This window comes from Hippocampus guttulatus, chromosome 2, assembly GCF_054856545.1.
Source record: "Hippocampus guttulatus isolate MCC_2025c chromosome 2, RoL_Hgut_1.0, whole genome shotgun sequence".
Taxonomy (NCBI): Eukaryota; Metazoa; Chordata; class Actinopteri; order Syngnathiformes; family Syngnathidae; genus Hippocampus; species Hippocampus guttulatus.
Window position 1 is genome coordinate 19,017,857 of NC_141262.1, and position 27,952 is coordinate 19,045,808.

At 41.5% G+C, this 27,952-nt stretch overlaps 2 protein-coding genes across 2 annotated transcripts; one reads left to right on the top strand and one right to left on the bottom strand.

The window, feature by feature from the left end:
- Nucleotides 1-1,454: 1,454 nt before the first annotated feature.
- LOC147208797 (integrin alpha-6-like) lies at nt 1,455-13,814 on the top strand. The gene is made up of 25 exons (XM_086100593.1): nt 1,455-1,612; nt 2,385-2,506; nt 2,585-2,664; nt 3,589-3,859; nt 4,014-4,133; nt 4,198-4,411; nt 5,358-5,554; nt 5,953-6,041; nt 6,141-6,268; nt 7,080-7,169; nt 7,248-7,312; nt 7,639-7,784; nt 8,144-8,290; nt 8,366-8,487; nt 8,577-8,733; nt 9,151-9,231; nt 9,540-9,619; nt 9,699-9,773; nt 10,515-10,617; nt 10,713-10,886; nt 10,958-11,071; nt 11,466-11,576; nt 11,650-11,754; nt 12,277-12,402; nt 13,625-13,814. Exons 1-25 carry the CDS (start codon nt 1,455-1,457, stop codon nt 13,694-13,696), a joined length of 3,147 nt encoding a protein of 1,048 aa, XP_085956719.1. The 3' UTR covers nt 13,697-13,814.
- On the bottom strand, nt 13,808-27,925 carry LOC147208798 (glypican-6-like). Its single transcript, XM_086100605.1, has 11 exons — nt 27,554-27,925; nt 25,373-25,531; nt 24,628-24,762; nt 23,648-23,823; nt 23,476-23,556; nt 23,100-23,265; nt 22,729-22,859; nt 20,396-20,542; nt 18,699-18,835; nt 18,328-18,500; nt 13,808-16,775 (listed from the first exon to the last, which is right to left on the bottom strand). The coding sequence occupies exons 1-11, from the start codon at nt 27,729-27,731 to the stop codon at nt 16,504-16,506; spliced, it is 1,755 nt and encodes a 584-aa protein (XP_085956731.1). The 5' UTR covers nt 27,732-27,925; the 3' UTR covers nt 13,808-16,503.
- Between the last annotated feature and the right edge of the window lie 27 nt (nt 27,926-27,952).

Genomic DNA, 27,952 nt, shown 5'->3' on the forward strand with positions numbered 1-27,952 from the left:
GCCAACCAATCGCAGGGTACACATACTGTAGACAAACAACCATCCGCACTCCCACCTGGAGACAATTTAGAGTGCTCCATTAACCTGCCATGCATGTTCTTACAATGTGGGAGGAAACCGGAGTAGCCAGAGAAAACCCACGCAGGCACGCGAAGAACATGCAAACTCCACACAGGAAGGCCGCAGCCGGAATCCAACCCTGCACCTCTCCAATGTGAAGCGGACGTGCTAACCACTCCTCCCCACTGTTCTGCCCATCATGTGTCTTCTTTCAACTATTGGACTGAAATCCTTTATGTTGGTATGCACAATATAATCTTTCCACCTTAGCAGAGGTCTGTGCTCGCAGCTCTCCTGAGTGCTTTTCTAGTTTCAAAAAGAGATTTTTACTCAACAACCAATAACTACAGTGGTGACAAGTAAATGATCATAACCCCTCAGACAAATTCGCATGTCTTTGGTTCTTTCTTCCATGCATTAAACTGCCCTCACGTTTCCTGTCGATAACCACCTTGAGCGCTATTCTGAGTAAACATACTTAGTGGTCAAAAGCCCACCACAAACAGCTTCCATTTGTCATGTCGGTGCTGCACATACAGCTCTGCACAAATGTGAGATCACAAATGTGAACGCATGAATGACATATAAACTTGTTTGCAACCTGGGGTCGTGTTGGGGGGAAGAAGACATACTTTAAGATGCAAAATACCTAATACAAAAATAAAATCCTTCATTTGGGCTCCATTTTGGAATATAGACAATGACGTGAAATACAGGGTCAGCATAAGAGAAACTCTCACAGCACACCATGAAATAACAAAGGCATAAAAAGCATGTGTACTGAAATAATGATGATCTCATCTCAGTTTACTCGCAAATTGGCTTTGGTCCTGCTTACTTGAACACCAAACTGATGTCCCCGCAAATACTCCCACTCACCATTTGCAGACTACATTCATGCGTTTATCTGATACACAAGTGCTGTAAATCAAAGGTACAAATTCGGCCAGCTTGGTGAACTCCTATGAATATGTTTAATCTCTGTATTTCCATCAGTGCAAAGGTAAAACATCATGACAACATAGTCAGGAGAAAGATGCTCATGCTTTGTAGAGCCGAGAGGAAGAGATCTGTTCCCACGATTGGCCAATATAGCAGCTGTGGTCAAACACACGACAGTTTTGAGACCACCAGCACTGCCAGCAGACATTTCCGGAAAAGGCGTGCCTCACGTTTGACTTCCATTGTAACATAAATACGTTGAATATTAACTCCAGTTATCAACTCATAAAGTTAACAAGAGCGGCGTTGGTACTGCGATGATGAATGGCCAGGCCACCACACCTTGTTTGTCTGTGCCAACAGTCAACACTCACAATGGCCAACCCCTTTTATATGAGGCTCTTTGAGGCCATACAAGTGTGAGTTAGATCACGAGACAACGCATTCTAATCATGGAAACGTTTTGGTACATTGTGTGTCTGTGGAGCGTCAATGTCGCTGCTTTCAACCTGGATATCCAGAGGGTCATGGAGAGAACGGGACCCCAGGGCAGCCTCTTTGGTTTTTCTGTTGCTTTCCATCAACAGCTGAGACCCGCCAAAAGGAATTTGTGAGTCTGTGGTGACATTTAATATCTTGAATTCAGTTGTCTTAAGTTCTTTAGTATCCTATAATGTATAATGTCCCAAAAGGAAACGTGGCTTGCAGATAGGTTAAAAAGACAGTTTAGAAACAGTCAATGCAATGTACAGCCGTGAAAAAAATTTAAGGAAAGGTACGCCATACAGGCAGGAATGTATGATTGACATGCAAATAAACTGAATATAAGAGTTAAATGTGTCTTTTTGTGTGTGTGAGGCTTGAAGGAAAATCTAATTTCGGATGGATTACTGTAATGCACTTTATTTTGGAGTCAGTTGACCTCAAACGTCTCCAGTTGGCTAATAATGCTGCCTTGGCCTCTAACTGGATCATGAAAGAGGAAGAACATCACTCATATTCAGGCCTCCGTCCAGTAGCTGTGAGTTTATTTTCAGATACAGTTATTTGTTTTGAAATTGTTGAAATGGGTCGCGCCTCAGCTCTCTCTGAGCTGCTCCATCTCTACGTTCCTGCCTGGTGCCTCATGTCAGATGGGACTATAGCATTTTTGTTTGTGGTCCCATTCTTTGCAATGACCTTGCTCTGCACATTTGACAAACCCCCTCACTGTCCATTTTGTGTGGACTGATCCTCTTTTCCGTCACCCCGGTGCTGCTAGACTAGGCAATAAAAGCCAAGCAGATTGAACAAAACATTGGTCAAATAGGAACATCTGTTTACTGTCTACATTCAAATAACTTTAGAAATAAATAATAATTCCACTTTGTGTTTGTCCTCAGGTTGCTGGTCGGTTCCCCGAAATCGAAACATCCATACCTGGGGAATGTTACAGGCGTTGTCTATCAATGTGATCTTAGTGTGTCTTCCGAGCATTGTCAGCCCATTGACTTCAACCACGAAGGTTGGATTGCGCTTTCGAGTGTATTAACATGACAGTTAGCCGTAAAGACGAACTTCAAACAAATGTCTGTCATTACAGAGTTCCGTGAGAGCAACGGTATAAACGGCCAGTGGATGGGAGTCAGAGTGACAAGCCAAGGCCCGGGTCAAAATGTCATGGTGAGGAAGCACACCCCGTTCCCACATCTAGACCAAGTGTTCTCAAGGAGCTTATCCGGTGATTTTTGTCCTGGTGGAAACTTCCCAGATAATAACACACACGAAGGACCTTTAGTCCTATCTACTAACAATTGCTTTTAAAAATAGACGGCCATCGTGAAGCAAGAAACTGTACACTGCGATGTTTGTCAGAATTTTAGCAGTTCACAAGGCCGACTTTCACCAGCTCCAGATGAACTTTGACCCAGTGACTGTTGGTTTATACGATTGGAGTTCAGAGTGTAGCTCAGCTTTTTTTCCATTATGAACTGGAAAAGGCTCCATCTTTCCCGTTATCATGATCACCATGTCAACAGTGAAGGACCCTAGAAAATGAATGGGTAGAAGCCACCCCCCACCACCACTTTCCATTTGGAGTGAGCCCCCTGGAAAATATCTACCTCAATCTGAAATGTGATCAGACAAGATAACCATCAGATGACTTGGAATCTGGACTGGGCAGACCATGCAAGGCCTTACTCTGAAATTATTCCCAGAGAAGGGTCATCAGCAGCTTTCACCTAAGCACACCCTGAAAGAGAAACAATCGCCAGGCTCCAGTGCTGTGTGTACTCAGTCAGGGGTTCTCAAACTTTGGGGTCCAGGCCTAAACATAAGCAAGACAGTAGGTACACACTTTTATAAATGAAACAAAATGAGCTTTTTTTTGTTTTAATTGTATTTATTTATTTTGTGTGTGTGTGTGTGTGTGTGTGTGTGTGTGTGTGTGTGTGTGTGTGTGTGTGTGTGTGTGTGTGTGTGTGTGTGTGTGTGTGTGTGTGTGTGTGTGCGTAAATTATTTTGCAGACAGCCACTCTACCGTTCATGACCTCTAGTTAGCGAACCACTCTGCCAGTCAATAATTCTAACATCTTTCTCTTACAGACTTGTGCTCATCGGTACCAGCAGTGGAGCCCAAGCCCGGGGCTTTACACGCCTCGCCTGGTAACGGGCCAGTGCTACATTTTAGGAGATGGCCTGCAGGTCGGGACAGAAGAAAGGACGTGGAGAAGAGTGGTTTGCGATGCCGAACACCTGAACAGACGTCAGAAAGACCAGGAGTGGTTTGCGTACTGCCAACAGGGACACGGTGCATCTTTTGCTAAAGACAACCGATCTGTGGTTTTCGGAGCACCGGGCGCTTATCAATGGAAAGGTATAATATAACGATTTGATTACAGTGGGACCTTGATTTACAACTCCAAAAACTTGTAAGTTGGGGCTCTTGTAAGTCAAGGTCCCATTGTATTGTTGTTCTCGTTGTGCAACATTTTGCAACTCTGAACGTTCTCGTGGGATTCTGTCAAAAGGAATAGTGCGGACGGAGCTGCTGGACAACCTGGACATCTTTGGTGAACTTCCTCGAGAGACCGGCAATATTGACCAATTTAACTCCAAACTCATTCCTCTCCAAAGAAACAGCTACCTGGGTTAGTTTGTCACCCGAGGATCACAAGGAAGCCTTCACTTTCCTATAATCTGTACTCATTCCAGGATTCTCCACCGACTCTGGGATGACACTGCTCCAGGGAGGTGAGCTTACCATCGTATCGGGAGCCCCCAGAGGAGGATACAGCGGTCAGGTGGCCTTTCTTAAGGCAGACCCGTTGGCAGAGAGAAGCTTGTCTGTCGAGTTGGTCCTTTCTGGTCCGGGGTTGGCCTCCTCCTTTGGATACGATCTTGCCGTGGTGGATCTCAACAATGATGGGTTTGTTTTGTTGCTAGATAAACTTAATGATCCACAGCCTTTACACGTATTACATCATGAGAGTCTTAATATTGGACGGCCCGGTAGTTGAGTGGTTAGCACGTCCGCTTCACATTGGAGAGGTGCAGGGTTGGATTCCGGATGCGACCTTCCTATGTGGAGTTTGCATATTCTCCCCGTGCCTGTGTGGGTTTTCTCCGGGTACTCCGGTTTCCTCCCACTTTCTAAAAACATGCATGACAGGTTAATGAAGCACTCTAAATTGTCCCTAGGTGTGAGAGTGAGCGCGGATGGTTGTTCGTTTCTGTGTGCCCTCCAATTGGCTGACAACCGGATCAAGGTATCCCCGCCTACTGCCCGAAGACAGCTGGGATGGGCTCCAGCACCCCCGCGACCCTAGTGAGGATAAAGCGGTTCGGAAAATGAATGAATGAATGAGTCTTAACATTTGGACAGTGCTACCTTGACTTACGAGTGCATCACCTTCAGAGTTTTTCAAGTTACAACCCATCACTTGGTCAAATCATCAAATGCTTACCGGTAAATACAAAATGAGAACACTCACAAGCAGCAGCTGTAGACCACAATTCACGCCCAACCGCTCACATGCACACTAGCCAGCCAGAACGACTCCAGCTTCTGACATCAATGAGTACGCCATTCCCCTTACAAGGCATGCATCCAACACACAGATACTACAGTTCATACAGTAACTATGCTTAAAACCAGTGCATTCTTTTTTTACAATATACTGTTTTCAAAGAAACTATTTTTGTTGGGCTGGACACAATGGAATTTCAATTCATTTTAAATGGGGGGGGGGGACTTATTTGACACAAATAAATTCAGTTATGATGCTTCATCACGGAACAAATTGAACTTGTTGGTCAAGGTACTTCTGATAGTAGTTTTAAGAGGTAGTTTGTAATGACAATCCTACCACCAGGTGGGAGGACCTTGCTGTGGGAGCACCCGAATTCTTTCTCAAAGATGGTGCGATTGGGGGAGCGGTCTACATCTACATCAACAACAAAGGAAAAAAATGGCAGGAAGTGAATCCAATTCAAATCCTTGGCCGTAAAGATTCCATGTTTGGACACTCAGTGGAAAACGTCGGCGATGTCAATCAAGATGGATATGGAGGTGGATGTCATTCTGTTTCACGAACTCAGTATTGAGCCAACACATAAGGTTTTGCTGTTGTTAATATTGAAGAGGATTAATGTTTACAATTTGAGAGGAAATGTACTCATAATTTTTAACACAACCCAAACCACAAGATTTTTGCTCAGGATCATTTTTACAAAATGCCCAACAGGCAGGCTTTTGTTTACATTTAATAGCAAGGGAGAGAAAAAGATCTAATCCAGCCCAATTATTAGTGTGTGTGTGTGTGTGTGTGTGTGTGTGTGTGTGTGTGTGTGTGTGTGTGTGTGTGTGTGTGTGTGCGTGTGTGTGTGTGTCATGAGATTTGATTGTGACAAAAGTTTATTATTATCTAGTTCTTCATATATTTTTACACACAAACTTCATAATGACAGACATTGCTGTGGGAGCGCCATATGACGGTTCCGGTCGAGTTTACATCTACTGTGGCTCATCAAGTGGCATCAACAGAAAGGCAGCGCAGGTGCAGTTTCAAGTCACATTTGGGAGTATAACTGCTGAATTTTGATTTAGGGATCACTGTTTTATGAATGATCGACAACATTTTCATGTTTACTTACAGGTGCTCTCGCCAGGTTCGAAAAAAATCACGCTGTTTGGATATTCTCTGGCGGGTAACTTGGATATTGATGACAACCAATACCCTGATTTGGCTGTTGGATCACTATCAGATATGGTCTTCGTCTACAGGTGACACCGTTTGGTTTCAAATCTTTGATGTAATTCGGGCTGAGCGATGTTGATTTTTTTTTTCCTTTATTGCGATTATATGTATTGCAATTGCAATTATCTTTTCAAGGTCCTCCCATGTATTTTTTAACAAACACAAGCAATAAATAAACCTCACTTACAATAAACAATATCAAATATACTCCAATAAATATTTTGATTTTATATGTTCGGATTACATTAAAATAAGCCAAACAAACCATGAATTAATATGAAAGACAATTTATCCATTTAATTCAATTAGAGTTGTTAACTGACTAAAAACTTTGACTTGCAGTCTGTTAGGCAATCACAAAGACAACTTTGCAAAATGCTACCAAACAAGCTTGGCAGAAATTTGAGTCGGTAAATCATTTACGTTTACAACAATCACAAACAACTCTTTAGCTTAACTTTTCTAGACACTATATCAATAAATAAAGTCGCACTTTGTTTTGCCCCAAAATTGCAGTCTCTGCAATTTGAAAATTGCATTCAGCAGCATTAAGTCACTTTGAAATTGACAATTGTTCTAAAACTACTGGTAGTTGGAATACAGTGCAAGCTTGACGACCACCACACCAATTTAGGAGTTTTCCAAGTTATGAGCTGTCAAGATTTTGTGACGCTGCCGCTAGATGATGACAGATAGCCACAACATCTGCCCATCATCTCACTCACATATGAGAAACAAATTAATTCAGTTCCGAGACATGTGGCGAATAAAGCTCTAAAGTCAATGCACCACATTTTTTATGACCTGATTTCAAACATTTGTGTGTATCTGTTTCAGAGCTCGGCCTGTGGTCAGTGTCAGCAGCACTCTCACAATAACACCAAATGAAATTGACGTAGCAAAGCAGCAGTGCAATCAGCGTACATGGTAAAAAAAATGCAGGAAACCGAATTTCACTTCTACGTTTTTTTAACCTTGTTGATTTGACGTCATGTTCTCCATCAGTTATTTTGCAGTGCAGGCATGTTTTACCTACTCGGCACATCCAGCGTCATTCAACCCCAAACTGAGTGAGTTTTCTTTTGGAGGATTTTTGATTGATATGGCACTGTTCTTTTTCCTGACTTGAGTTCAAAAGGGAAAAAAAATCAGGACAAAAAGAACTCATCTAAAATCTAAATTAACGCTTTAAATTCTGTAAACATGGATTGATTTTTTATATGTGCCTCAATATTTGCATGATTTATTGTGTTTTCAGAGGGTAACAAGTGACACTGCATCAATACTCTGTAAATTGCAATGTAATTACAGTACTGCAAAAGAAAAGAGAGAGAGACAGAGAGAGAGAGAGAGAGAGAGAGTAAATTTGAGTAAAGGGTCCATTGTTCCTTCACAGCAATCAGCTTCTCGATCGAGGCTGATGCAGCGAGGAGGAAATCCAGGCTTCCCCCTCGAGTGGACTTTCTGGGTTCATCTCAGGGGACATTGGAGCTGCCAGGCCAAGGGAGCAAAATCTGTGCGAACACCAAGCTCCGACTTCTGGTGATGTTCCACTAAGTTCTTGAGTGTGTAAATGTGTGTGTGTGTGTGTGTGTGTGTGTGTGTGTGTGTGTGTGTGTGTGTGTGTGTTTGTGTGTGTGTGTGTGTGTGTGTGTGTGTGTGTGTGTGTGTGTGTGTGTGTGTGTGTGTGTGTGTGTGTGTGTGTGTGTGTGTGTGTGTAGGGGGGGGGCCTTAGTCTGGCAACTTTGTTACAATACTGTTCATTTTTAACAGCTCATTTTGTCTCCATGCTCACGGTCGATAATTGCTTCCACATAGTCCCTTTAGTGTACTGTGCCGTCTTACTCTTCTTGTTGTGTGTCAAATCCTGGTTATCATGAAGCAAAACTCTTTGGTTGCAGCGGGACACTAGAGACAGGTTGCACAGCATCCCAGTCTCCGTCACTCTGTCTTTGCCGAGCTTAAGTCCAAAGGCGAGGACAAACGTTGAACTGCCTGACGTTACTCCCGTGCTTAACCTCTACCAGGAAAAAAGCCCGGTGTCAGAGGTACAAACATCTATGTGGGAAACCCAAGCCAAGTTTCATGATGCTTGAGGACTATTTGCTGTTTGGTTGTCCTAGATAACCTTTATCAACAAAGGCTGCGGCAGTGACAACGTTTGCCACAGTAACCTGGAGCTTCAGTATAAGTTTTGTGCAAGGAAAACCCAAAAACATCAGGATGTTTTCCAATCGCTGGTCAGGTGAGGAGATGATGGTCTCACAAAAGTAGTAGTACAAAAGTCGAAGGAGTCTTGTCTTTCACTTCAAACAATGTGTGTATTTTCTTTAGAGAGGACGGTGTCGCAGTCATCACTCCTTCTGGTGAGGACGTGGCCTTGGAGATCGTCGTTAGCAACTCAGACGGGGAGGACGCACACCAGAGTCACGTGGTCATCAACCTGCCAGATCTTCTTCGCTATTCCTCTGTTGTTTACGCCTCAACGTCGGTGAGTGAACCGCAAGTCACAAGTCATAAGTCAATTTTATTTGTATAGATTTTTATGTTGTTGCAAGTAACAGTGTAGAAAGCCAGTGTTAATTTTAGCATTATGGCTTTAGCATGTATGCTAGGTGTGTTAGCTACTATACAGACAGGTTAACAACAAACTGAGCTATTTTATTGGAAAAAAAAAACATTCTGCGTAAATAAAAGTAACAGGTCTGCGTTGGTATTCGTGACATGCTCACATAATGACACGGATGGAAAAAATAGGACTAATAAATACTGTTTACAGTTCATTTTAAAAATCGGGGGAGGGCTCACAGGGGACTACTTAAATTCCCATACAAACAAAAAATATTGACTGAATCCGAAAATGTAGAGGGCGCCATACAGTCAAACATGAGTTTTGTTTTACCACGAGACGCAGGTGACATGCTCGGGTAACGACAAAGGAACGGTGATCGACTGTGAGCTGGGAAACCCTCTTCAAAGAGATGCTCAAGTGAGTGTTAGGGCAGTGATTCTCAAAGTTGTGGTACATTGTTTCACTCTTATGTGTCTTTTATATGTATTCATTTGAATTTTTATTTTATGTGTTTCTAATTCTATAGTTTTGATATATTAACCTTTATGATTGACATACTGTACATGTACAGTATTTCTAATGGGTAGGTTGTTGCTAATGCTGTACACACCAATGTGACACTATTTTTAAAAAATGCTTGTACACCCACTTTTGTTACAAAACATGGCCCGCTGCAACTTCTTTAATCCGTCTGTTAATGTATTTATTGTTCCTTTTCTTTTCAGGTTAAATTTTATGTCATGCTGACCACAACTGGCATCTCCTTAAGCACAAAATCTGTCAACATCACATTGCAACTTCAGACGTAAGTAAAGTATTTCTTATGCTGGCTTTGCTGTATGCGACCGTGACTAACGTTATAATTTTACATTCTCGTGATGTAGGACAAGTGTGCAGACCTTAGAAGCAGTTGAGGCTACAGCCAAAGTAGTTTTTGAACTGGGGCTGCAGGTTTATGGGTAATCTTTGCATTTCTTTATCGAGTGTACACCATGTCTTCCCTTTGAATTAAATGGAAATGCCATTAGTCTGTTCTCGTACACCAAAAAAGACAAACATAATTTTTGTAACATGCTTTTTAATAAGGCAAGTAGCAATTCAACAGTATTATATTCCATAAAAACATACAGTAACAACTTAATAATAATTCAATGGGCATTGTGCTGGTCTTTCTAGAATACATATAGACATGCTCCCCCTGGATTTTATGATTATACCGAGAAGGAGGCTGTTTTTGTTTTGCAGAGGATAAAGAACATATGCTAGTGGCTATTGTTGTATACTCTGAATGTGATGGTACCACTCGTGTTGAAAATTAAGTTTTTTAAAGGTTTATAATTATCATTGATGCTAGCTTTGTTAGCTCATCTATGACGTTTTGCATTGTGTGTTAGCATTGAGCTAGCAGAGTTTTGTTTGACAAAGTTCATGTGATTTGGTTCAATACACAAAGTGGAATTCTCTTTGGTTTATGTTTTTTAACACTTGAGTTCCCAGGGTTTTTTTTCAAAGCCAATGTACCACTGTATCCTGTACAGTATATGTACTCACTGGACACTACATTAGGTACACAGTCACTCTTCAATCAGCTCACACAGTTTCATAAAACACACACATTATCGCATCGAATACTGTATTTTTTGAATATATATTTTTTAAATGTGATAATTTATGTATTTATTTTATGTAATTGTTGTCAGGCTCGCCAAACCGTCTCAAGTGTCACTTAGTAAAGGCTTAATGGGCAAAAAAGTTGTAAAAACTTTTGATGACATCGGAACCCCAATTCAATTTGAATTTAAGGTATGATTCTCCTGTGTCCCTTTATTTCATTGATTTTCTTATGTTTTTCTGTCTTGTGTCCAGGACTAAATGAATTTTATTGTCCTTGCAAACAGATAACAAACCAGGGCAGGTCTCTCAAATCGTTCGCCAATGCCTCCCTGGACATTCACTGGCCAAAGGAGAACACTGATGGGGCACGGCTGCTGTACTTGACTCAGGTCACTAGTGCAGGAGTGCATTTCGTCTCCTGCACACCCACTGACGAAATAAATCCTCTGAAACTGAGGGTAATTCAGTTCGAGTAATTATGCATTATTCAACTTGGTTCATGTATAACCTTAATGCGTTGGACATTAAGGGTCAGCACGGAGCCTCAAGGGAAAGACGCGAGGCTGAACACGAGGGCCAATATGATGCCCTCTCTGCTGCTGGATTCTTATTTCTTCCATCGAAAAGGAAATACAAAACCCTGGTGAGAATTACCAATTGGTGTTTTCATTACTGAATAAATTAAGAGTGGGCCAGCCCATTCATTGTGTGCATGAGACTGCATGCGCGCAAGGTGGCCGCTAGCTGCGTGGCAGATGCGCCCGAATTGAAAAATGTTTACTTACCTTACCTGAGCATAATACAGGAAGTTCTATGTTCAGTGTGTAAATGTTGCTAATTTAGCAGTGTTCTTCCGAGATATCATTTGTGTGTTTGATTATTTGTCCTAGGTTTTGCTTCACTTATCAATATATATTTGGTTATTGTTTCCTTTCTAATAAACCATACAAAAATTCAGTTGCTCATTGGACTGGTTCCCACAAGAATTATTGATCAGACAATGAAAACTTCAGAAATGACCTTTTTTTCCTCCACAGTCCTGCTCCGATGGACTCAAGTGTGAGGAGCTACGCTGTCCTGTCGTGGGATTGGACAGCACTGCACTGATCGTTCTCCACGCACGCCTTTGGAATTCTACTCTGACAGCGGTGAAAAGCTTTCTGACCATATATTTAAAATGCATTGCACCGTTAAAAACAATGTATGATGTTTCCCGGGCAGGATTACAGCTCTCTGAATTACTTGGACATTGTTGTTGATGCTGCTCTCACCCTCACGAACTCCCCAGAGAACATTGGACTCCCAGAGAAAAGGCTTCGCACCAAGGTCAAGCTATTTCCCGGATTAACTACTTTTTGTTCGACTTTTGGGGCCTCACAATGATATTTTATGACAGCCTATTATTACACTTCAGAGGCAAGTTGTACATTTGAGCTGACTTCATCGATGTGTTTTGCTTGTTGAAATTTGCTTGCTCTGACCAACCAATCAGGGAGAGAAAAATGCAGACCTTAATGAAGGATAACAAGCCAGCCCTCTGAGGTGAACTTGAAATGTCATTGGCTGAAGCAATTCTAATGGAGTTTAAGGAACATCTTTCAGCACTACTGATCTGCAACGAGTCGATTAGATTGACATGGCGACACAGTGGAGCTAACATCTGATTGGACAAAGTATATTCTCCACAACACGTACATATAAGCGGTGCAGCTGAGTAGAGCGCAAACAAATTAAGAGAATGGACTATTGGGAATCATTGAATTGAATTTAATGGAGCAAGTACAGTATTAGAATTTTAATTAGCAGCCCACCACTTTGAGGCTCATTCATGGACATCGTTGTGTGCAGGTGAAGGTGACAGTGTTCCTGGAGCGAGAAGATGAATATTTCACAAAAGTGGCCTGGTGGATCATCTTCCTGACAGTTGTCGCAGGCCTGCTGCTGTTGGCTGTCCTCTGCTTCTTCTTATGGAAGGTAACAACACGGCATGATTGCATCAAGTCGGGGGGGAGACATCTTGTTTCTAAAAGGATATAATTGTAGCAAACTAGCATATTGATTTGAGTTTTCTGATACCTGCCAAACACTATTTACACAATTTTGTGAGTAGTCCTCGCAGTAGTTTTTCTTATTTACAGCTATATTTGTGTCACTGTAAAAAAAATAATAATAATAATAATAATAATTATTGAGAAAGTGCATTATGTTGTCATGTGTTTTTCAGTATGAGGGTTTTTTTTTTTGTTTTGTTTTTTACGTTACATTTGATTTTATTTAGGGACGGTCACAGTAGTGCATTTCAAACCAAATTTTAGAAAAGTTAAATATTTTTTTCTATATTTTTATATACCCTATTTCCCGGACTATAAATCGCAGTTTTTTTCATAGTTTGGCGGGGGTGTGACTTATACTCTGGAGCGATTTATGGGTGAAATTATTAACACATTATTATATCATTTCACATGTTATTTTCACATTTAACCACAAGAGGCCGGTCTAGACCTGTGTTGATAAAACCACGATGAGTCTGACGTAAGCGACGTAGAAGAGGAAGCGCTGCATCTTCTACCTCCTGAGTTGGTGGAGTTGTTTTAATGTGACACAGAGGATGAAGATTTCATTGGATTTAGTGATTTGGAGTGACATCGATGGTTTAGTGAACTTTTTAGCATGTTCTTTATGCTATAGTTATCTGAATAATTCTTAATATGTTACTTGAACATACCAGGCACGTTCTCAGTTTGTTGTTTATGCGTCATGTAAGGTTAGCATGTCGTACACTTATTCAGCGTGTTGTTTTCTATTTTATTTTTATTTTAAATTGCCTTTCAAGATGGCATGTATGTTCTTGGTGTTGGATTTTATCAAATAAATTTCCCCCCAAAATGCGACTTATACTCCAGTGCGACTTATGTATGTTTTTTTGTTCTTTATTATGCATTTTATGGCTGGTGCGATTGATAATCCGGAGTGACGTATAATCCGAAAAATACGGTAGTACTGTATGGCTTTTATGTAAACAGATCTCAGTATGATTGTGCTGGTCTACCTGATGCGATAAAATCTATGACGTAGTTTCCGCTGACGTTTTTTGTGAACTTGAGTGAATGTAAGAAATTGTTTAAATGTCTCAGCTCAGTCGTTGTCAAGTGAGGATGTCATTCCTGATGGGGTTTTTTTTTTTCCCCCTATCTAGCGTGGTTGCATAAAGTGTTCGACGTGCAACCACAAGTCCTCACACATGAAGCTGGAAAAACTAAAAGCCTGAAAGAAGAATGCAGGGTGAGCGGATGACATCAACATCCAACGTCATATTGTTAGTGGCCACTGTCAATCATCTTACAAAGAACTGTACACACACATACCGTCAAAATCAATGTGGCTTTGCAGATTTTATTTAATTTTATTTTTTTCATGACACAAAAAATATCACTTGTGTGTTCGTTCAAAACAAAGTGTAACAACAACATGAAAGACAATTGTGCTTTCGAAGACCGTTCTCTTGATCATTTGTGTACAGTACGAGAGTGTATCACCGTAGGACAAGTTGAAAGGACAACAACACTGCTGCTCTACAGTGGAACCTCCAGAGTTCAATACAATCCATAATGCTTGTTGACTCAAAATTCCACATGTACCCTTGAAACACTGTTCTTTAAACATATTGCATCCCCATATTCCCTGGAGGATTGGTTGGATTGGGCGGGTTGTTTCTGGTGGCCATGACAGATCCTTTTCAGGCCCCCATGGACAAGCCTTCATGATCATGAGACAACACAGGGTTGGGTGGGGAGGGACGGGAGATAGGTAAACGTTACAGGCCGTGTTTACCGTGGTTGCCCGTCGAGACATTTAGATTCTCAGAACATGTTCCACAGTTGTCATGGTACAGATAAAAAAAAAAAAAAACAATTCGGCCGTAGAAAATGTTGCACGCTACCAAAACTGACCGTACATAACAGAGTGTAACACAAGTAACACAATTTGATGGTCTGTAGTGAGCCAGAGAGCATATTTATCTCACATTCTCAGGGATGTGAGATTTTTCTTTTTTTTTTAAAATGTTGTCCCATGGCATACCACATTTTATGCAATGGGGCTCTTGTGGTCGCTGGGAACGTAATGTAAACATCGCTTTAACATGACTGCTAAACTGAGATGTCTCCACATGTCATCCATCCTGGGTGGGGAACCTTTTTCCTATCGGGGGCCATGTCAGTATTAATGGTCCTCCCAGAGCCAGATCAAATTTATAATGAAATGTTTGACGAAAAAGTTTGTTGTGAACAAATGCAAATTTTTTAATGTATTATTAGTATTTGCAGGTTAAATGTTGTAGGGCTTGTTATAATTTCACAACATGTATATGGCCCACGAGCCACAGATTACCCACCCCTCATCTATATAATCTTTTTCTCTTGTCATTTCTGTACTCCTTTGGGTTTATCACATGTACATTCCGAGTTGCACAAACAACACTTTCCACCTTTTTCTTTATCAAAATACATTCGGCACTGGATGAAAATTATCTCATGAACAGAATTTGTACCTCATTCACTATCTTCACATTTTGTTACTTTTAGGAAAAATACATAGAAAAGTGCAATATTATACAAAAAGCATACAAACATCTGTTCCACATGACCACAGAAAGAATGGAGGAAAAAGAAAAGAAAAAAAGCACATACAGCACACAAAATATACAAAACCTTGCACTCTTGCTAATAATGTCAATAATTAACGTTGTTGTTGTTCTAATTGGTTGGCAGCAATTATTTTTACAAGCGGATTAACACAAACACTTCTTTTAGAGAGTAAAACCACTTAACCCTTGTCTTCTAAATAGAAATGAAAAATAACTTAAAAACTATCCACATTTTACATTAACTTGTTGTTTTAAGCAACCCCAATCGGGATTTCGATACATCATGGAAAAAAAAAAAACTTTGGTGTTTTGTTTTTTAACAGGCAACCCTGAACAGAACACTTAAGTAGTTAAATACAGTGGTACTTTGACTTACTTCAGCCCATTTTTTGTTTTGATTTTCGGGAGACTTTTGGCAGATTGTGAACAATTCTTCCCCCAAAAGGTGGCGTCAAGATGTTTATTATCACACACAGTTGGAGTTTACTGTCAAAATAAACAAAACAAAGAACTAAACATGTTTAAAACAACAACACAGCTTTGTCTTAGCACTGTCTGCTAGCCTAATGGTAACACACACATGAAAACACTTTAGAGGTGCTTAAAAATGTTTTTATGATAGTCTTGTTATTGATCGTTAAGTGACAGATACTTAAACACAAATTGTGAAGCAATTGTGGGGAAAGATGATTTGTGATACAAGATTTTTGAGTTACAAAGATGGTCAAGAGTGAATTAAGTTTGTAAGTCAAGGCACCACCGTACAGAGGTGCAACTCAATAAATGTGCAACACTACTTATTTCAGTAGTTAAATTCAAAAGGGAAACTCTCCTGTTATAGAGATTAAGAACTTTTTATGATTTTTCATTATTTTGATGAGCAAAACCCACAAGTCACCACCCAAAAAAATTTGAACCATTGTATAAGAAACTATCAAAACCATTTGTAACATAGAAATTAGGTAGGCATTGGCCTTCTTAAAGGTATTTTCCAGTGCATCAAATGATAATAATCTGTGTAATACACAGGTTTCACTTTTTGAATTGAACTACTGAAAAAAATAAAACCTTTCAACTATATTCAAATTTATTGCGGTGCACGTTTTTAATAAAATTATGCCCGAAGGATTCATTGCTCAAGAATTTTATCTCAAAATGTACACCTCATCAAAACATGATGAATCTGCCCATTTTACCAGTTGGCACATTTTGATTTAAAGTTATGTTCATACAGTAATGTAGATACTTGTGCAGTTGATGCTATAAATAATCATGATAAGCCATTTTGTGCTATACGTGTGTGTGTGTGTGTGTGTGTGTGTGTGTGTGTGTGTGTGTGTGTGTGTGTGTGTGTGTGTGTGTGTGTGTAGTGAAGTAACCAAATGAAAAAAAAATTCTTGACTGGCCATCATGACAAATGCAATGAGAAACTATCTCCACCAGGGGGCCTTCATGAGCACAAAAGGTAGCACCAAAAAAGGAAGCAGGGAGGAAGTGAGCTGACTTGTTGCAGATGGGACTCGGCCGTGGTTCCGGTTGCCCTTGGGCCCGTTTCTCTCGCGGACCCGAGGAGGCTTGGCAGGATTAGAGGCAGCGTTACGCGGGGGCTTGCTGAAAGGAGGAGAGTGAGGTCCATAACCCGGCCAGTCGTCGTTGTAGCGTTCGCTGGCATCGTCGCCTCCTGAACCGCTGCCCTCCTCACCTGGGAGCAACACACACACACACACACACACTAATTATCAAATTGACACTGTCATAGAAGTATTCATGATCAATATGCTCTTTACTTTGGATTTTTATTTCGAAAAGCAGTCATCTATTTGGAGGAGGCCTTTATTCTTTTCATAACAATAGTCAAATATATTTGTAATTTGTATGATTATTATTTTTTTAAATACACGTGTTATACAACACATTTTACATTATTATGGGATTGTAAACTTGCTTTCCCATAATTATTTTCAAAAATAAACTGTTAAATATTGCAAGAAGCAATGTATTATGGCAAGGGGCAATTTCTGTATTTCCTCAAATGCAGAGGTGTGAATGGCTGAAAATATGTATTATATATTCTTTAAATTTTAATGCTTTTTTTTCATTTTGGAAATATTGAAATTACAGCATGTTTATTTGATATTGTGGCTACTCAACTGCAGAGAGTAACACGTATCTACTAGGGCTAAGCCATCTGAGAGAGGCCTTATATTTTTAGATTATATTTGAAACTTTATGAATGAACATAATGTATTTGAATGATGTATGATCATTATATTATATTATATTATCCATCCATTTTCCGAACCGCTAGATCCTCACTAGGGTCGCGGGGGGTGCTGGAGCCTATCCCAGCCGTCTTCGGGCAGTAGGCGGGGGACACCCTGAATCAGTTGCCAGCCAATCGCAGGGCACACAGAGACGAACAACCATCCACGCCCACACTCACACCTAGGGACAATTTAGAGCGTCCAATCAGCCTGCCATGCATGTTTTTTGGAATGTGGGAGGAAACCGGAGTATCCGGAGAAAACCCACACAGGCCCGGGGAGAACATGCAAACTCCACACAGGGAGGCCGGAGCTGGAATCGAACTCGGTACCTCTGCACTGTGAAGCCGACGTGCTAACCACTGGACTACAGGGTCGCCCATATTATATTATATTATATTATATTATATTATATTATATTATATTATATTATATTATATATTTTAAAGTGAGGTTACAGTCAGACAGCAATTTTAAAATTGCATTTTGTATTTCTGTCTAATTACTAAAATGAATAAAATAAATATGTATTATATAGCTGAATACATATTGCATCATAGTATGTATGAAGAATTGTGGTCAGACATGTTTATTTACTACCAGGCGTCGATCGGGAGCATGGTATTGGCAAATAAATGAATTTCAATGTTAAAAAAATAATAATTCAACAATGTTATTAAACATGATCACGACTAATAATATGAAATATATATATATACTGTATGTTTTTAATTTCTACTCATGATTGATCATTTTCCACAAATATATACAGTAAATCTGCACTTTGAACGCAAGTGTAAACTGCAGCTTAACCAATGCCACATTTGCTCTCTGTGTTGTGCAAAAGACATTGCTGTCAGTGTCAATCGTAGACTCCTACTGGGTATGTGACACTAATTAGAGCAGGGGGCCACTGTTTGAGGAAACCGTGTGCAGTCTGTCATGGCCGTTCATATGCAACATCAAGTGAGTATATGAAGTACTACTGACTGTCCATGAAGTCCATGTCCTGTCCACTCTGTGCATGTCTCAGTTTGTTGGAAGCCACCCTTAGCTCCATGATCAGCTGTCTGGTCTTGACGTCGGGTCGCCCGATATCCACCTCCACCTCGGGGTTGTTGATCTGATTTGCCAGCCCGTCGCCCATCACCTCTGGCAGATATCTGAGAGTGTTCATGCACACAGGTGACAAATTGAATCAGAATGACAATGCCAAAGCATAATCCCACAGGAACCATGCTTCACCACATATTTGGCGTTAAGCGCTGTTGCCTTTGCACCAAACAAGCTTTTTGGATTTCTTGGATTGGACATTGGTTTCATTGAACCATCGCCAAATCTCCCAAATGCATGTGGCTAACCTCCCCCTGGTCTGCCCATTCCAGCAGCGGTCCTCATTAGTGACGTCGGCGGCCATCTTTTCATCGTTGCAGATGGTGTGTGGGAGGGACACCCAGAAGCTCCCCATGGGCCGCAGGCGTTCTTTTAGTTCCGTAACCTGTATGGAGGCAGCTCGTGAGTCATTGCTCGTCTGTCTTGAAAGTATTCTTGTGTCTAGATGGCTGTGTGTGTGTGTGTGTGTGTGTGTGTGTGTGTGTGTGTGTGTGTGTGTGTGTGTGTGTGTGTGTGTGTGTGTGCGTGTGTAGTAGGGGGTAGTGCATATGAATCATGGTTTTGTGCATTTAAGGTGGGAAGGCACGATGTAATATTACCAAAGTACGACACCAGATATTTATGTATGGTACCAATATTTTTCCATGGTCATGAAAGGTTCAGAGACCAAAGATAGAAACGTTTTCCTCGATACCCCTATAACCGCTTTACAATGCATAACTGTGATTAAAAAATGATGAAATCATTGGTCAATAGCAGTTTAATCAATCAATACAATTCACAATGTGTCAACTGCGGTTTGAATGTGGCGCCCTCTCATCTCCGGGTGTTTCCGGAGCTGTGACGTCACAGGAGACAAACAATTTAGTGGCTACTGTGGTTGTGTGTTCTTCGTGTTCAGTTGTTCTCCACGTGCTTTAGCATTCAAATATAGGTTCAGTTATTTTGCGGCATTTTGTTGCACTAATGGTGAAGGGAGTGGCAAACGTTTCTTCCAGTTCAGCCTTGTAGTTCGACCCAGGCTGAAACCAGCTCCCGTGACAACGATTTTTTTTCCCTTCGGCAAATGCGACTTCAAGCCCCAGAAGCAACTGGCAGAACCCTGGTTGTCGTGCATTCAAGAAAGCGGCGCAGACTTGGCGAGCAGTTATTTGCATGCACCAATGACATAAAAGAATTGTGATCATGAACTGAGCTGTTGGGGGGGGGGGACACTTCCGTCGAGTAATATGTACTTATTCTGCCAAAATGGGAAACTGCCCGTCATGGCCTTTCTGTACAAAGCCTTTCTGTACGACGTGTTATAAACATCCCCATTCATTGTTGAATGCATATGATCCACATCGACAATTTTCATGCATGTAAAATGCAGTTAAAGATTGTCCCCGCATTGTAAAATTTCATGCAGCACATGAAATAATGTCTTAATGTCTCGAAAGCTGCTGTGCTACCGAGTTGAGGTGCAAGACCAAATATACTGTATGTTGATACAGGGGTGCAAAAGCATGTCAGGTTGGATTTACAATCCGCTCTGTGCAATTTTGTGTCGACTCGAATACAGGCTCCTCAGTGTCCTTGTCACAGTCATCACCTTCACTTTTGAGAAGTGTCTTTCGGCAAGACACTCAAGTCTGCACTTTAAATGAAAAACGGTATTTTTTTTTTTAAATATCTTAAAATATGTTTCAATGAGGTGAAGTGATATTGTTGAGTTCAGTCACTGGAATTTTTTGTCAGAATTAAATTAGAGTTACAGATGTCTACAATGTAATCGTTGATTTGCTTGCACATATTCCGATGATTAAAAATGTTATTAATTAATTAATGTTAAATCTGTTTGCCATATGCCTGAGCTGTGTGCCTTGAATTTTTTAGGACATAATTCCTTCATCAAGCTCAAAATAGACGCTTCGACGCGAAGATAAGGTAATTTCATCATTCTTACTAGTCGGTCCAGGTTGGTGCCTGCAGCCGTGGTCGGTTTTTCGTCGGGGGTGTAGGTGCGGAAAGGCCTCCTGTTGCCCCCCGACTCTTTGGGTGAGCGCTTGGAACGTGCCGGAACAGGTCTGGGGTTTCCGCACCCTTGGAACACCTTCACAGAGAATATTGAATTACACCAAAAGTCTTCCACACCACACCGATCTTCAACTCTTCACATATTTCAGGATAAGTTCCACAGAAACACCAAAGTGAATATGTGAATTTGTGAATGGCGATCCGGGAATAATATGTCGTTTTCTGTACTTCGCCTATACGTTTGCAGCATTGGTCAATATCAAGGCGGGGCAAGAACTATATTTATTTTGACAAAATAGCCTACCTCCATGACATCAAAAGATTTTAAAACACTGTACATATGTAAAATACTCGTCCCTGACTTTATTATTGTTTTTCGTATAGACATTCCAAATAATTAAAATCGTATCCACTCCTGGAAATTTCATGTCATGTCATTACTTCTGGTTTTCAACTAACTATCCGCCTTGTGAATTAGTTATCACCATGCCAACACAATGCTGTATAGAAAGGTTTTCTTGTTAAACCACCACTCCAAATCTTGAAAACCTTGGACTTGTTCCTTTGACATGAAGCACATTACTGTATTTGAAGAGCATCTTACACAGAGCCTGCCGTGCAATCTCAAGACTGGGCGAGTCAAGGTTTGGACCGGCAATATAATAAATCCTTGGCTGACATTCCACTCCTCTCACTCTTTCTCTCTGCCACAGAGGAGAAAAACAGCCAAGCTGTGTACCAAAGAACTCGCTGTTCCCTGAAGTGCTGCCACACATTGAATCGAGACGCGGGTGCCTCTCAGGTGGATTCGCTCCCAGAAGCCTCGCCGCCGCGCTTCAGTTACATGCTGCGACCTCACTGGGAGTCCTATATTGTTGTCTCACACAGGACCCAAAACGAAAATAAGGGAGATTTGTGTTTTTTACACTCTTTTTGATGGTAAACGATTCGTTCATAACAAAAGTCAGATGGCATAGCTCTGCGACGTGGTAAAGAGGTCAAATCCAGAATAGATTTTAAATGGGCCTACTACAAATGCTTTGACAGCAAGAACTTGTGTTGTTGGGGAGACATGCTACCTGATGTGTTTCGCATATATCCTAAAAGGTTTTTTTTTTTTACACTTGTGATTGGAAATTCAACCTGTGGTAATCAGACGGATAAGACATTTTAGCTATTGTTTTCGAACCCTCATCCTCAGCAGGTCAGTGCTGTATATCTCACCCCCCTCCCCCACTTACCCCCAAAAAGGACATTTTCATCCATTATGAGAGATGGTTTTATGAAAAAAATTCATCATTATTTTCTCCTTAAATTCAGAAGAAATAATGGAGCTGCGTGAGGCTTGAGATATACTAAATACAGAAGGAGCCCTGAGCGAAAAGCCACAAGGAATTCCTGCCCCAACTACAAAGATTTCTTATTGTCTCTCGATTCAGCAAAATAGTGACAAAGTACTACTTATATCGAAAATAAACTCCTCAACTCACTCCAACATACATCTTTGACACCAAAATGTCACCAGATGGTATCAAAGCAATCCGGTTATTGCTGCAAATAGGTGGGGCTTGACTGTATTACAACCCTGCTAATAACCCAACATTGACGTTATAAATTGCAACCTCATCCAAGGCCAATTAATGTTTAGGTATGTGAGCATCTGCCATTGCAAGCATAATGAATACAAGCACTTTAGAAAAATGGACGGCTGGACCATTGGTTTGTGAGCATGTTAAATGGGATCCCATCCTTCCAATTTCCATACTGCTTATCCTCATTAGGGTCGCAGGTGAGCTGGAGCCTATGCCGGCTAACTTTGGGTTCATCAGCCAATCACGGTACATATAATTTACTCTCATGGACAATTGTTTTCAATTACCTTAACATACATGAGATTCAGACCCACAACCTCAGAACTGTGAAACAGATGTGCTAACCACCTGTTCACATGTGCTTGGGACTATTCACGGAACCTTAGTTTTCCCTTGGTGCAATCTCCTCAAAGAATCAATATAATGGCGTATAACAGGGGTGTCAAACTCCGGTCCTGGAGGGCCGCTGTCCTGCATGTTTTGCAAGTCTCCCTGTTGCAACACACCTGATTCAAATGATCAGATCATCAGCAAGCTCTGCGGAAGCCTGCCATTGAACCTGTTCATTTGAATCAAGTGTGTTGCAACAGGGAGACTTGCAAAACATGCAGGACAGCGGGCTTCCAGGACCTGAGTTTGAGACCCCTGGCGTATAAGGAGTCATCCTTGCCTTGGTAGATATGCTGACACTGTTTTCTTGCATGTGCATGATGGCTTCGGACACTTTGACAGAGATGGAGTCCACCGCCAGCTCCATGTTGAACGGACCCTCCAGTTTCTCCGCCACCTGGTAGAGGGCATCTGATGGCGGGTACGTACAAAGAAAACATTACGGAAAGGTATTCTTCTTGATTGTTGATTATTTAATTTGCTAATCATAACCTTGAAAATTAAATGGGCTATTATCTGAACACAGAAGTTTAATTCATGCACCAAAGAGTATATTTTAGCATTTTTAAATAGGAGATTAAATCAATGATGTAATCTTGGACAAAAAAAACGTCAATACAGTACAATCATCCCCCGCCTCCCATCACCCACCAATAAAATAGTCCCACTCGGTGTCCAGGTCGGCTTGATTGGCTAAACAGCCTTTCATCACATTGAGGCAGAAGGCACGGCACGGACGCAGGGAGGGCATTCCTCGACAGAGGGGGCAGTACCACTGACGCATTAGGCCACGCATGCACTCAGAGTCTGGAGTCATCTAGAAGGCATGTAAGGAATGCCACTGTCATTGCATATGCTATGACACTGTAAAACTCAAATTTTAAATCGATTTTAACCCAGAAAACTCTCAGCTATGAGACGGACATGCTGACCACGAGGCCCGCTTGTTTTTAATTCTCAATTCAAACTCGAGTCGCCCAGGAACACACTGTTACACCCTCAAGGTTACACATTATTATTATTTTACCTTTGTGGCTTTGTTGACAATATCTCGACCAACAGCCAATCCCTGTGAGAGCGCTCTAGCAGCAATAAAAGCCCTGGATACCTGGTTTTGGTCAAAGAATTGTTAAAAAAATAGAGGAAAAAAATCACTTACTTTTTGGACTTCATTTAAACAAGAAGTTGGGACAGTCCACCTGTACGCGCAGTTTGCGAGGAACGTCTCCAAACGGCTGCAGTTGTTCAGCATGCTTACTGACACACTCCAGGTAGTCATCGCTGAACTGATACTGAGGGTTGACCAGAGTGAAGACCCGCTCTACCAGTCGGGACCAGAAGTCCGACAAAACCTCTGTCAGACTCACGCTCCCCCCTGCGGACGATAAAGAAATCTCGTATAAATTGTTATAGAGGTACTGTAGGTATGCACTGAATAGTATGTCCCGCGCTACCTTGATTTACAAGTTTAATTCATTCCATGACCATTTAATCCAGTAAGGGCAGCAGATTGGTTAGCGTTAGTCGAAAGTCCTCTGAAGATTGCAAGATTGGAAGACAAGATGCCAAAACCAAGTGAGTAGTGACAGTAGAGATTAGTCAACCTTTAGAAGGAATTTGTTCAGGGGCAGGCTAGACTTTGTTTTGATATTTTCTCATAGACGCACGCAGCTTGGATAGTTTAAAATTCTAACTACGGTACTTCTAATTGGTTCAACCCCTCACGTCAGGACGTGAGTGGTGTGGCCTGAAAGCAGCTCCCTGCAAGTGCTCTCATTTTGTATTCGTGTTTGACTGAACAAAAGTGCTTACTGGCTCTCCTTGCCCAAATGTGAGCGCATTACAGTGCCTTAATTGCTCCACTTTTTTACGCTAGTTGGTAACTTAAATTTTAGCTCACTTCACAAAGAAAAAGAAAAAAAATGACCATGTATGTAGGTAGGTTGGTGGATAGATAGAAAGATAAATAGATGGAGAGAAGACAGATGAATTGACAGACAGGCCGATAGAAGGCCGGATGAGCAACAGGTATAATTTGTAATTCACCAGCCATTCCAAGAAAATACACGCGAGCATCGTGATAGTGTGATGTGGCCATCTGGTACCACCTTGCATCTAAATATACAGTACGAGTATGTCCCAATTCTTGTCTATGCAGACAAGCTGCGGATGAACTGACCTGAATAATACCTGCGCAGCTCCCCAAACAGCTCCTGGAAGACGTGCGAGTTCTGTGTGAAGAGGCGTCCGTAGGTCTTGGTGAACATCTGGTTCATGGACTTCTCAGACAAGTCTATCAGCTCCCTGAAGAACTCTAGGAGGACAAAGATGCAAATCTGACACCCAAAACCTGGCGCCAAGGCCTCGCCACGTCATGGTTACATAATTTGGCGGGCATTAGTGAATGTGTGCGAGAGAGCATGGTGTCTTATTAAAATAGCCGCGAAGGCTCATATGTGCAATCTCCCACTCCTGATTCATCACTTGCGTTATATAAAAGAAATAGGAGGGGAGAAGAGAGGTGATAGCAGGTAGGCGGTGAAAACGTCAAATCGGCTCGGTGTTGCGTCTGGCTGGACTCGGACAGCCAGAAATCTTTACTAGCGCTCAGTTCTATTAAAGATAAAGACGCTAAAGCCCTCACGGGCTCCTTTTGTCCCCCTCCCAAGCCTTTCAGGGAAAGCGGTTACTACAGTGGACAGTTTATCATGTTATCAGGTTACAGGATGCCTGAAAGGGTTAACAGGATTTTTTTTTTGATAATTACATAATTATGCATACCGTGCACACATACCATTAATCAAATCGAGTTTCCGTCAATAAAGGATCAATCGTTGGATGTCTCTAAAAGATTACACGCGATACCAACGAATAAAGACCACAGAAAGCATAACCGAGCTGATAGTCATGGCCACAAACGTTACCGTCAAATCGTCGCTGTCTTTGGGTGAAGGTGGTCAACAGGAACTGGCTATGGTTCTCCACGGATTTCAGGAAGTCCCGTTCGCTCTGAAGTGCCAGCGTTTCCTCCATCTGACTGGAGCAGCAGGTGTAGTCCTGAGGGCAGAGCCTCAAGTGCTCACCTGGGCACACAAGTAGTAACAGTGCATCGTTTTTTTAGAGCACTGATTCCCAACAAATGTGATGTGGCACATTTGTATCATGAGAAGATTGTTGGGTGTGCTCATAAATGGTTCGCAAACGATGGTTTACCCCACGGTGTGGAACCCTATCGCTTGGGGAAGCATTTCACCCACGCAATTCAAAAAACAAGTAGAACCTCTGAGGAACTGTTGTAAAACATTTAAGCCGCAAGCGCTTATTATTCAGTATTTTAAAAAAGTTAAAAGCAGAGTGAGTTGGACCTCATCCCAGCTGACTCATGTTCACCAGCCAGTAGCAGGATACAAAGAGTGAAACAACCATTATAATATACTGTAAATGCAATGAATTTACCTGTTTTTCCGCGAAAAAGGTGCATTTCGTCAGATCAAACATCGTCACAAACCAGCAAAATCACAAAATGATGCAGCACTTAAAATCACCTGGGAATAATTTAATTACCATGACACAATTTGAAACAGTGGACCAAAAATCGGACTTTTTCAAAACTATTGTGAAACCCTTGCTTTAATTCCCACTAGACTTGATTATTAGAATGGTGCTAACCACTGTTCTGCCCATAAAATAACCTTTATAAGAAACTATTACACTTTTTCATAGATTAGATAAGGCCCTCGACAGAGTCCAATGGCCCCTGATGGTAATATTCTTCCCCACTCCTGATTTGCTGATACTCAATATTGGAAATGATGGGCTACCATGCTCATTCATTCCCATTCAGACAAGATCTACTTGCCGTGGAACAATCCATTACACCTGTCAGTCTCTTGTTCTTACAGCCAAGTCTTATCAAAGACAACCAAAGACTGTGATATGAAATTGTACTTTGACCCCATGAATTATTCAGTTCCAATCTCTCTCTCTTGTTGTCAACTCAGGTTCGGGTCTTTCATATGTCAGAGGTAATGATATGCAAATGACAAGCGAGGGAGGAAAAGCGCTTCAGTTCTTTGTTTCAGTCAATGTTACACCTGACACAAATAGTACGTGTGGCTTCCACCTCCTCGCTGGTGTGCCACTCTGTCTCTTTTGTTCCGCTCTCATCCCTGCATTTCCATTTCTAGGCAGCCTCTCGTCTTTGCTCACCCTCCCAGCCATCTGCTCCCCCATGGCCCACGGGACAGCCAGCCGAGGCTCAGGCAAAGAACACACACACAGCCCAAACACTCACACACAAATATATCTAAAATCAATCAATAACGCATCTGTCGGTTTGACTTCAACACAAAGCCAGAATGTGTTTAACAGGGGTGAGAAATATTTTGGGTTATTCTAAAGTCCAGCGGGTACCATTATTGATTATATTGCAATTTGTTTCAGTTTTTATAATAGTTCCCAGGGTTTTATTTATTTTTATTTTTTTTTGCTCTTGCTGGTCTTATGTCGTATATGTTCAACATACTGGTGACCTCCCACCCACAAATGCATCAGTCTAAGCTAATTCACATGCGAGGTTCAGCCACACATGTGGGCTACCTTGCTATACTTTCACTTTTCCAGACAGGTCCACTTTCTCTATTTTACCCCAAACACTCCAAACCTTTTCACAATCCCCTCACTGAAACTTGATTCGAAATCCACACTTGATCTCATTCAGCAGATAAGATTATTATTGCCAATGAATAGAATCCATGGGGGACAAGCAGGGATTTACCAGTACAGGCGAAGACTAATTGGGGCGAGGTTCTTTGTTGTTGTGGTGTTGGCAATTTGCTCATCCCGCTTAATCAACCTATTTAAGCAGCACACAGGGGAGGGGATGTAATTTGGTTCAAAACTACTCCGCTTTGTTTTTATCCAGAGGCGAAAAGGCAATGATTGTGCTCATTAGTGAGTTTTATACTTTGTTTTACACATTCATTGATGTGTTTCTCAGATCAAAATTGTCACTCGTTCTGGTTGCTAAAGCAAAATGTGTACGATTGTGTCTTATTCTAAAATACAATGCATTTTTATGTTTCGTCCTGCAAGAAGAGTCTTACCAGAGATTTGAGTCACCGGTGCGGTGCTGGTGCTGTACCCCTTCTCCGCGTACACCTGCCGGGTGTCGGCGCAGCTCCTCCCGGCAGCAGCCACCGAGCTGCGGGACCCCGATAGGGCAGCTACTGCGCAAAGCAAACCCAGGAGCTGGTACTTGGGTACAGCCAGCCAGGTCTCCATTTTCCCCACAAAAGGTATCCGTAAGGGCGGATGATTTGAAAACTAGATTTTATAATCACTGAACGGAATTAAACTACGGGCTGTCAAAGTGCTCTAAGATGGTCGGTCGTTTAAAAAGTCATATTTCTTTCCAACGTCATGCAAGGATAAGACCAGGCTGTGATTTACACAATTTTCTCCTTCAAGTGTGTCCAGTAAACTTGGTGGACATCAATGAGGAG